The 11,787-nt window shown below is 46.7% G+C and overlaps 1 protein-coding gene across 3 annotated transcripts in view; it reads left to right on the forward strand.

Moving 5' to 3' along the window:
• The window catches only part of PBX1 (PBX homeobox 1), a 280,125-nt gene extending 274,798 nt beyond the window's left edge, over positions 1 to 5,327 (forward strand). For all 3 annotated transcript variants that reach the window (XM_032422112.1, XM_032422114.1, XM_032422113.1), the window contains one exon: positions 98 to 5,327. In XM_032422112.1, the coding sequence (XP_032278003.1) occupies positions 98 to 190 (93 nt within the window). In that variant the 3' untranslated portion in view covers positions 191 to 5,327. The remainder of the gene's footprint in view (positions 1 to 97) is intronic.
• Positions 5,328 to 11,787: the final 6,460 nt, after the last annotated feature.

An 11,787-nucleotide genomic window follows, 5' to 3' on the forward strand; every position in this document is an offset into this window, starting at 1 on the left:
TGCTAGGCCCATTACACAAGTTGCCTTGTTGTCATTGTCTGCTCAAAATGGCCACCCGATCTCAGAGGACTGACTTGTCTCCCTTTTTCCCTTCTAGGCTAATGGAGGTTGGCAGGATGCTACTACCCCTTCATCAGTGACCTCCCCTACAGAAGGCCCTGGCAGTGTTCACTCTGATACCTCCAACTGATCTCCCAGCAATCGCATCCCGGCTGACCCTGTGCCCCAGTCGGGACAGGGCCAGGAGGGAGGGTTTCTCTCCCAACGCTGAAGCGGTCAGACTGGAGGTCGAAGCAATCAGCAAACACAATAAGAGTCTCCTTCTCTTCTCTTCTTTGGGATGCTATTTCAGCCAATCTGGACACTTCTTTATACTCTCTTCCCTTTTTTTTCTGGGTAGAAGCCACCCTTCCCTGCCTCCAGCTGTCAGCCTGGTGTCCGCCATCTTTCCTGCCCCCTCCCCCTCTGTCCTAGACTCCCTGGGTCCCTGCCCTCAATGACATCACGGAAGGGTATTTTCAACAATTAGAGGAATTTAAAGAGGAAAGAAAATACAAAGAAAATAATAAACGTGTTTGTATGTTTTCATGCTGGTGGTTTGAGGAGCCAAATTTACCTCACTCGGATCCCTCGCTCCCTCTGTTAACAGGCAGCCCTTCTCTTGTTTCTCTTCTTACTCTCACTACCTCTTAGCAGGAATGCGCCACGTTGCCCCACTCATTCCAGGCCCCCTGCCCCCTCTTGCTGTTCCCTCCCTGGGCCGGTTCTGCTTAGGACCCTTCCTCCTCTTCCTTCCCAGCCCCAGCTGTGCCCCGGGGACTGCCGTAGCTGGGCTTCTAAAGGTGCCACGTTTTCCGGTCTCAGGTCCGCTAGGTTGATCCCCAGGCAGGAAGTCGAGCAGCAGGAGAGGACGTAAGCAACAAGAAGGGCAGAATTCTTGGAGGCTTCCTCCTCCTCCTCCTAACAGCTCTTGGTTTCAGAGGCACAGTCTTTGGAGACCACGTCACACGTAGTAAGCAATGTCCTGAACCTACTGCAAAGCCAGATCTGAGTGGGCATGGTGATGAATGAACCACTAAGGAGTGGAAGGTTCTTATCCTGCAACCCTTCAACTAAACCTTCTCACACACACACACACGTGCGCGTGCACACCCAGGCGCATGTCAGCACATGCGCGGCCTCATTCATTTCCTCCCCATCAGTCATGTGCCACCTGCAAAGACCCACATTAGCGACGGTAGCAATTTGCCTCGTGAGCCCAGGAGAGGGAATTAGCAACTCTGAGTGAAGGTCACTGACACAGACACAGTATGTGCCTGGGGCTTCCAGGACCTGCAGCCCCCCAGCATGGCCACACACCAGAACGACATACATGGGACTTGATCATGATGGAGGAGGCCAGGTTGGCCGCCCACGCTGTTCCTGTTGCCACCACGTCTGGAGCGCTCAGGGAGCCACACACAGTACTTACAATGTCTGTAATGGATTTGGTTCTGTTCTGGTTTTTGTTTTTATATGAGGGGCGTTGCATTAATTATCCAAAGTGTTATCATGGCACCACATTCTTGTTCTGGAGGGGCTGGAGAAGGACACGGCTTAGGCAGATTTTGCTAGCTTAATCTGAAGACCTGAGAGTGATGGGGAAAGAGGAGGTGATGTTTTCAGGGAAACTGTCACAGTGACTTTCATTTCCTGGGAATATCCGAGAGGAGAGTACTACTAGAAAGCTATTCTGTAGTGTCACCTGAGCTTACATTCTTCTTAGCCAACTGCACCAGTGATAAAGATGGTGGCTCTGTAACCTGACTATAAGTGGGAGGTGGTCAGATCTCTCGGTGCCTCGTTTTCTTCTTCTGTAAAATGGGGATTATGATGCCTGGCTTACCAAGAGGCTTGTGAGAGACTGAAGGAATTGATTTCATTCCTATCCCATCTGTAAATGGGAAGTCAGAGGAAGTGTCATCCCTGAGATAAATTGGTTTGTGCCATGGAGGGGCAATATACGGTTTTCCTGTTCCAACTTCTGGTTACCATCAGGACCCTGGTGTCATTGCCATGACGACAAAGAGAAGAAGGGCTATTGTTGTTGCTTTTTTGTTGGTTTTGGTCTGTTTGGTTTCACAGACTAGAGATAAGTCTCCACACTAGGAAAATAGGACCCGGTTCTCTTAGTTTGTACTTGAATCCAGTACGTGGCCTTGTAAGTACTTAGCCCCTTGTCACATCTACTCTGCTTGAGAGGCCTGCTGATCCCTTGAGTCCCAATTTTGGATGAAGAGAGAGAAGACCCTGAGGGGTAAGGATGGCCCGCTAACGAGGTCATGGACATTGTGCATGGCGCTACAGCAATGAATAGAAATTGCTCCTGTGTGCGTGTTGGGGAGAGGGGTTACCTAAGAAACTGGAAGGTGTGTGAATTTGAAGGAAAGGCAAAAAGTAAATCTTTGGCAAGATGGAATTATGCCTTGATGACTAAGAGCAGTGGAAAGACTGTGTCTACTGACCTGTGCCCCAGTCAGAACAGAGCTCGGTCGAGGGACTTCCTGGCAGGAGCCATCTTGTGACAACTCCATAGTCCTGGAGCCGGTGGAGAACCTTGTTCAGTGTCAGGGGTCTGCACTACCCACGCAGGAGTACGGCTGGATCTCATGCCTGACTACGCAAAGTACAGAAGAGACCCGGAAGGGTTCTCTTGGCAACAGGAAGAATGATTGCAGATTTGGGTGGAATGATTGCCATTTTAAGTTGTTGAAACAGATCAGAGCAGAGCTACATTTGCAGACAGTTTCTCTCCCCACAGGAGTTTGCACTGATTCTCACCTTGCCCAGCATCTTCCCTGCTCAGACCTCTCTGTTCCACAGTTTCCCACCACCTACCCCCATGCCCACCGTCACGTCCAACATGGCAGCCACCAGATCCCCCGACAGTAAGCAAAGCATGGGAACTCTGGCCGCAGAAGGAAGGGGATGGAAAGAGCGTGCCTCTGGAAATACAGCTCCCTGGGAGTTCATATTAGGTCAATCCTACAGAAACCAAAATGTGCCCCAGGACTCCTGCATTTACTAATGGGAGTGGGAGTGTTCCGTTGTCCCTGGCAGCCAATTTCCCCTGAGTAATACTAGCCCTTGGGATTGCCCACCTTGTAACTCTCCATCTCAACCTCTTTTTCACCCCTAACTCCTCCCCCTGGCGTGGAATTGACACAGTACTTTTGCCAAGTGGCACCTTCCTTACATTTTTTTTTTTTTTAATTTTGCTGTGGTGGTGGTTCTTTATTTGCTGGTTGCCTTCTCTCACATACCTTCCCCCCCTTTTCCTTCTGAGTTTTATTTTTCTGCCCAGAAAAACCTGACTTCGATACCAAAAAAAGATGAAACTACAGAAACTCAAATTTAAAAAAAAAACAAAAAAAATACAAAAAAATACTCAACGATTCTTTCAGCTTTATTAACATTTTCCATTGTTTCTTGCGACTTGTGTCTCGTTCTTTGTAGTATTGATGATGAACATTTGATAATGAATGTTCTTGTATATTCAGATAAAGAAAAAAAAAAAACCAAAAAAGCGGTCTGAATTTAATAGTGTTTATAATAAAAATTTTAAAAATGACCCTCATAGCACGCAAAACAGGATGGGGGGGCTCCCCCTCTTATTTCTGTGACAATACGCATCATTCCTGCGTTCGTTTTTAACACCAAACTACCTACATTAATCATTTCCCCCATTTTTCTTTTATTTTCTTGCATTTGTGAATTAGTTCAAGAATGCTAGAAAAGTGTCGAGTTGTGCACATTCATTTCCTGTTTCACAATGTTTAAAAGTGACAGTAATTCATTTTGTAAACTAAAAAAAAAAAAAAAAGGTTGGGATAGTGAGCATAATAGGTACAACCTAACACGTTATGTTTATTAACTTTGAGACCCAGAAATAAATTCTTTTCTTTCTTTATTCCTGCTCTTTAAAATATAAAAAAAAAAATTATGTTGTGTGTTATTTTTGGTTGTTTTATTGGGGGGGCTTTTTTTTTAATTGTCAGGATTATGATCTTGCTGTTTTTATTCCTTACATATGTATACGAGGTGATGTGAAAAAAATGACATTTGTAGAGTAGGCAGTTTCCTTGTACTTCTACTTCACTCCAGAATTCAGTTGACCTCAAAGACAAAGATGAAGCCCATGCGGATGTCCCATCACTCACCTGCATTTCCGGAGTGTGGGGCAGTCCCTGAGAAAAAACACCATCAGGGACCTGGGTTTTCTCCTTTTGGCCCTTTAAAAGTTCAAGGAATCGGCCCAGGAGATCTTTGATAAGGTAGGGAGACCCTTTTTGCCTTTGTTGACTGTGAATGTCACGACAAAGTGCTTTCTTTTCTTTCTTCTTGATTAATAACAACATTCCAGGAGCCCTCTTACAACTAGCAAGGATTTTTTTTCTTCCAGAAGCATCCCACAGAAGTCCTGGTGTGATGGGCCACGGGCTACCTAGACTAGATCCGGGAGGCCATCCCTGGGGTCAGTCGGCCTGCTGATCCCTTGAGTCCCAATTTTGGATGAAGAGTCGAGAACCTGAGCCTGACTCAGTGCTCTCCTTTTAATGCTGAGAGGTGGAGTTTGATGCCGTGACAGCATACCTCTTAATTACCTTCTGGCTACTGAAAAGCAAATGGTTAAACTGGCTTGATTTGGAATGTTTTTATTAGTCATAGGAGAAAAGAAAGCAGTATTCTCTGGAAGAAACTTATTTTAAACATCTTTCATTCAACAAATGATTAAGTGTCCAGAAAGCCCCTAGAACATAAGCAAGAGAAGTGAAGGCAAAGATGCGGGACCGTGGAATAGTGCGCCGCAGGTGTTCCTGCCCCAGACACCTGCTCGCCTGCTCCTGAGTCGTCAAAATAATGACGAGCTTTTCACATCACCTTTATGGTTTCAACACCCAGCTCAAAGCTTTCTGGACTCTTTTATTTTTTGTAAACTTTTTTTTTTCCTTTTGTTAAAACGAATAAAACATTCAATGTTTTCCCCCTTTTCTCTCTTATTAATTCCTTTTTTTCCAATTATTTTGAAGTGCTTTCCTTCGGTTGTTGGTTTTATTCTCCCGCTCCCCTCCCCTGTTCTTACTCAGAGTATAAACCTGCAAAGTTCTGCTCTGTTTTGGTTTTGAAAGTTTAAGCTTTTCTGCTTCTGTGAGAGCAGGGGCTTCTGTCCCTTTTGATTCCAACTGAACTTTTGTGTTCTCTAATGATGCTAACATGCTGTAGGCTTTACAGTCTCCTAATTTGTACTGGTAATGCATATTCCAAATAAATAGTTTCTTTTGTTGCAAAAAATAGATATATACTTGTATTTTGTGTAAATTTCTTCTCTCACATGCTGGCAACCTTGGCTTCCCCCCAAACTGGGGCTGTGTTAGTGTGGATTATGGTTTAAACTGTGACCCTAATCACTGTAAAGCCTACATACCTGGGCGGGGGGTGGTGGGGAGGGTGGCGAATGACCTCACAAGCCTCCGACCTTACCCATGAAGTCCGAAGAGAGGAAGGGAAGAAGTAGGGGGGACCTTTTATGGGCAATTATTGGCTGCACTGAAGGCAGGCAGAGCACCCCATCTTGTGTGCTTGCCAATGACTGGCTACCACCCACCAGGCACCAGTTAACCAAAAAAAAAAAAAAAATACCAGGGAGATTTTTCCATAATAAATACTAACTTTTTAAGTCACAGCTGTTTGCCCAGTGGTTCCCCTTTGCTTCTCTTTTGTCTTTTGGGATTTGGTCATAAGGAAAATCCTGGTACCGAAGATAATGGTTCAGAGGAAGGACTCTGGGTTATGAATAATACTCCGTTGTAGGCTTTCAGAGGTATGCGAGATGTTACTCCTATAGATCTGCACACCTACCATGTGTTACGTCTATCATCCCATGTGAGCATCTCCCCCCCCCCATTCTTTGCACTCATACTGTGCCCCTGACCTTTGGGTTTATGGTCTGTTATGGTGTTTAGTGTCCCAGCCATGAACACCATCTTCCCACCCATGCACAGGATGGAACTGATCTGGCAATTGACGTGTCACCCCTCCAGGGACATCACGTGGACTGTGTTCTCATTTCCATGCCCTAAGTCTCCAGAGCCCCAGTGAGGCAGGCATGTATTGATGTATTGAATGAACTAATCACTCACCCTCTCATCCCGACTGTGATTCTAATCAATAGAAGATAGATCAAAGGGATGGAGCGTCAATGAGGATCAAATGATCATTGTTATTAGTGGACAAGCTAAGAGCCCAATAGCCTCAGTGGCATAAGGCTCTCTGCTCCTGTTGACTTGGAGAACATCGCCAGCAGCCGAAATGGAGGCCCCGTGGTCCCTCTTCAAGCCTGGATGTTGGAACACACTTGGAGGTGTGTGCATGCCGGGCAGCCTCAGACTATTTCCTTTTCCAGTTGCACGAAAAACTGTGGACCTGATTCTCCCCCCTAGTTTACTACTTGGAGTGATATTAAACTGTTGTAACAAACAGACCAAACACGTGAGATGCCTCACATTCAATACAGTCTATTTCTTACTGAGGCAATAGCCTAAGGCCAGTGTTCCTGGTCGGGGTGCCTCTTCTCAGTGCAGTGATTCCGGGACCCAGCTCCTTCCGCTCTGTGGCTCCTGCATCTAGATGGCAGAAGGGAAAGTAGGAAGAAGGCCCACCGCTTCTCGAAGCTTTTGGCCGAGACCTCCCTTCCACCGTATTCTTAAGTGCAAGGGGTGGAAGAGTGGTCCCTGGCTAGCCAGCCACTTCCTGGCAATAATACCACACCCCAACTTTTTGGACAGTTGGTCATCTGTGTCACAGCTAGTGACCAAATGGATAAGTGAGAGCAAAAGACAAACCCACCTGCTTGTTTCACTGCACTAGGCACACTCCCAGTAAAAACATTTCCAGTCAACCTCCCAGATTTGGCTTTGTTACTCTGCAGTGGGGAAGACAACCTGTTCCCACCTTCGGGAGGTGGCCCCATGGCCGTTGCTGGCTGGAAGGGTCAAGTCTGGTGGCCAGCAGTCACTTTGAAGATTACAGGTCTGAAGCCTTAAAATCACAAAATCTGAAAAGCTCACTGCCCTCTGCCTGCCCCCCACTGGCTTCTGCGTCCTTATCCTCATAGACTTCTGCCACTTGCCCAATTAAAAAAAAAAAAAAAGACATGCAGCAAATGCCAATGTTCTGAGCACCATTTGTTATCCACAAGACAGTTTCTGGAAACATCCAGCATAGGGAGTGCCTCTGGAGCTCAGTGTTAAGAAATGATGCAGTGTGTCCAGGAGGGTGTTTTAGCCTGGATCTCAGAACTGGAGGCCTGGAGCGAGGACTGAGGCCCTGCTCTGGGGGTTTTGCTCTCATGCCTTGCATTAAAGCTACAACAGCATACGAATAAAGACAGCAGAGGGTTTCCTGTGAGATGCAGTCTCTGGCTGCTAGCCTTGGGCAGACCTCCGAGGCCATTCTGGGCAGTGTGGGCATGGGCGAAGAGTTGCTGTAAAGGCTTGTGACAGTGACATTGTCCAGGGCCACGTGCTTTGGAGATCCACCGTCTTCATGTATCCTCCTGGGACCCATGCAAAATATCGCTTAGCTAGAGCTTCTCAATGCCCCTGGATAGGGCAGGGGGGTTCATGCATTAACATCCACGTTACACTGTACCCCAGCCACGATTCACTCTCTCCCACGATATTCAGCCACATTGTCCAGGGTAACTCACCAAAATAGTCGATGAGCACCTCCTGATAGCATAAAAAGCACCAAGTGCTGTGGTACCTTTGAATATAAATCTCCCATTGATATGTATCCAGGGAGAAATTAAAGTTCAACATAAAATCCTCCTCTCTCATAAATTAAAATTCAAATGCTAGTCTACAGCTCTGCCTTCCTGGACTTCCTCTGTGTCCACTGTCAGCCAGAAGTAGAGTGGAGACCTTCCTTCCTTCTATAGCAGCGACGGTCCATAGGAACGGCCGTTACTGTTTGGGTCCCTCCAAGGTGCACTTAATCCAACCTTGCCTCCCTCCAGGACCCCGCTTTTTCTAAAAGTTCACTTTCGGAGGCATAGGAACCATAGCTCATCAGCAGCCTGCCCCACAGAATTTATAATCCACAAGCAAAGCCCAGGCTTCTAGTCCAAATCGAGTCCCCAGAACCCAGATCATAGTATTACGTGGCGATCACTAATGAATGGCCACACCAGAGACGTGATCGTTCAGGGAGGATGCAGAAGACAGCAAACACATGAAAGAGCGGGAAGAAAATCTCTAGTTCAGTCCTTACGATGCCAGTTGATTGGTAGTATCTGTAGTGCTGAGAAAAGCCACCACCAAGAGGTTAATCTTGCACGCTGCTCCCTGTGTCCTGGGGGAAAACAATCCAATCTCTGCATTCTGCCTCCTCTCTCAGAGAATGACCTTTGAAATATTCATGTCTTTGTGAAAAATTCAGAAATGTAAAACGGGTGCCCTCCTGTCCACAGGCTTACTCGGGGCTCCCTTCTTCCCCGTGGCATTCATAGACCTATTAAAGATGTATCTCCATTTCCACTTTCTGTTATGCCCTGTGTTCCTAATCCCAGATATGTGGATCCTTGTGCCACTGTGACTTCTGCTCTTCCTTCTCTGGACGTTCTCCAGCTCAGGATGCCGTCTGAGCTCTTCCTTTGTCTCAGCTGAGCCAGAGTCCAGCTGCCAAACACAGGCTGAGGTCTGCCCCATCACTGCTCCCCACTAACCTTGCCTGTCTGTCCTGAGATCTCTTTTGAGGCTTGCCCTAATGTTTCTCTCCTATTTCCCCCAAATCCCTTTAAAGTGGAGCCAGTAAAGTTAAAATTGTCTGCCCTGCCTTTTGCCCAGTGACGTCCCTTCCCTGTCTTATGGAGGGCTCCATAAATGTCTGTTCAGCCCAAACATTCGTTTTCTTCCCATTACTTTTCTAAATTCTATTTTGAAAAGTCTTTCAGAAATTCTGGGTCTGTCCAAGGCTTCCATTGTTCAGATGGATGCTGCTCCGCTTTCATTCCTTGGGTTGAGTCCCTACGGAAGGTGTCTTGCCATCACCCACATTCAGCCACTGTTAGTTCCTGACAGCCTCCTCTGCTATGGTGCGATCCCCCTACCCCCGCCCCCAGCCCTCCCTTAGAGCGCTCTCTCTGGGCCCACCCTCAGAGCACAGGACCTGTCAGAGCCCCTACACACAGTAGCTGCAATGCTGAAATTCGCTAATTGTTTTTTTTTTTTTTAAAGATTTTATTTATTTATTTGACAGAGAGAGACACAGTGAGAGAGGGAACACAAGCAGGGGGAGTGGGAGAGGAAGAAGCAAGCTCCCCGCAGAGCAGGGAGCCCAATGCGGGACTCGATCCCAGGACCCTGGGATCATGACCTGAGCTGAAGGCAGTCGCTTAATTGGCTGAGCCACCCAGGCGCCCCGCTAATTGTTTTTGAAGCATTTAACAACGATCTTCTTGATTTTCCCTTTCAGATGCATCCACATTTTCTTTTATCATCTAGTGAGACCTTTAAAGTTATCCACAGGGACATCTCAGATTGCTTCCAGTACCGGTTCCCCATGTGCTGCTCTCAAAGGGTCCTTCCTGGAACCTTTGGTGTGAGGAATACATACAGTGTGCTCACTGAGATCTTAAAAGTCCAGCTATGTAGACTCAAATCCTAGCTCTGCAACTGTCAGATTCATTCTGAAGCTACGTAAGAGAATTTTTCTCACACCGACCAATTCTCCAACATTCCAACACCAGCTAGGTGTCCTACAATTCAATTCTGACACTAACTACCCAGGGTGTCAGACTCCACAGGTGTGAAGGCTCAAGCCTGCCCTCAGTTCGGACGCCAGGTGCAGGTAACCGGTCACCCATGCTTCTGACTGACCAGTCATAAGTTGAAATTTTCCACAATCCCCATCTCTGGTTTGATAATTTGCCAGAACAACACACGGAATTCAGGAAGCCACTTTATACTTACTGGTTTATTATAAAAGGTACAAATGAACATCCAGATGAAGAGACACATGGGATGAAGGCTAGAAGTGTCCTGAGTGCCGATCCTCTGTCCCTATGGAGTTGGAGTGTGCCATCTTCCCAGCACGTGGATGCATTGGCCAACTCGGAAACTCCCCAAACCCTGTGGTTTGGAGGTCCTCGGGGTGGTTTTAGTACATGGGATGATTGGTTAAATCATCAACCATTGATGATTAACTCAATCTCCAGCCCACTGCCCTCCCTGGAGGCTGGGATGTGGGGCTGAAAGGTTCGAGTTTGTAATCAAGGCTTGGTCTTTTCCTGGATCAGCCTCCATCCTGAAGATTTCTGGGGGCCCACAAACAAAAGATGCTCCATCACCTTTATCACTCAGGAATTTCCAAAGGTTTTAGGAGCTCCGTGCCAGGATCCAAGGACAAAGAACAAATACATTTCCCATTACACTACAACTACTTACCAGCTATGTGACCTTGGAGAACTGCTTAACCTCTCTATGCTTCAGTTTCCTCGTCTATAAAATGGAGATAATTAATACCTTTCTCACAGGGTCATCAGGAGGATTAAATGAGTTACTACTTAGAACAATGCCTGGCTAGCACTGACTAGTGCTACAAATGTGTTTATTAGCCGTATTATTTATTGTCCTCACATATCCTTCTGGGTGCATCTCCTTCTCTGAACTCATAACAGGATGTCCTCTTTTTCCCCTTGTTCCACTGTCAAGAACTGTTAGCTATGTAGATTTTCGTTTCCTTCTTTTCTTTCTTTTTGATACCCGTCTACCTGGGATGCTAAGATCGTACACTTCCCGAGGAAATTGCTCAGTCATTTCTCCATCACTTCTCCACTGTTGCTACCTGAAGAGACATTAGGATTCTTGAAAGCCGTCACAAAGCTGAGGCTTAGAAGCAGATAAGCTGAGTTGATCTTGGACAGATCTGTGAAGTCACTGAAGTCTGCCTTTATACGGCCACATACTTTCTTTAAATTCCTGTTCTCTCCTCGAGCTCCTTTTCTAGGCTTCTCACCACCAAGGCCGTTTCAGCTTAGGAGGAAAGGATGTGACGTGTCTCTAATGTCTTACTTGAATGGCTCCAACACGGTGTGACCCTCTCTGTCAGTCTTCTAGCCCCATCTAACTTACGTTGAAGGTTGGGGGTTTCCAGCTACTTCTTAATCAATACCCAGAGCAGGTGCTGAATGGGAATCAGGAAACGTACCATAAGACGACCACGGTTTACACCGCTATTGGTGTATGTGGAAGTTGCTAAGAGAGTAGATTTTAAAAGTTCTCATCACAAAGAAAAAATCATTTCTCTCTCTCTCTCTCTCTTTCTCTCTCTCCCTCTCCCTCTTTGGTATCTATGAGATGATGGGTGTTAACGAAATGTATCATGAAAATCATTTCACAATATATGTAAGCCAAGTCATTACGCTGCACACCATAAAACGACACGGGGCCATATATCAATTGTATCTCAATAAAACTGAAAAAAAAGAACGATGCATTTCTATGAATGGCCCAAGAGATGCCAAGTTGCGGTACAAAAGCAGGCCGCTGGGCAACTCTCAGAGAAGGGAGCAGACCTCCCAGGTCTCACCTCAAACTGAAGACAAAGGCCCATCTGTGCAGGCCTGGCCCGAATCAGCCTCCAGGCATGTCCAGAGGACAGACCAGTGAGGAGAGAGCCCTGGAAGGCCATGATTTCCTGCGTGTCCACATAGCCTGGAAGCTCAGATTGGGCCTTCTGCACCTGGTT

This window comes from Phoca vitulina, unplaced genomic scaffold, assembly GCF_004348235.1.
Source record: "Phoca vitulina isolate PV1807 unplaced genomic scaffold, GSC_HSeal_1.0 scaffold26, whole genome shotgun sequence".
In the NCBI taxonomy this organism is placed as follows: domain Eukaryota; kingdom Metazoa; phylum Chordata; class Mammalia; order Carnivora; family Phocidae; genus Phoca; species Phoca vitulina.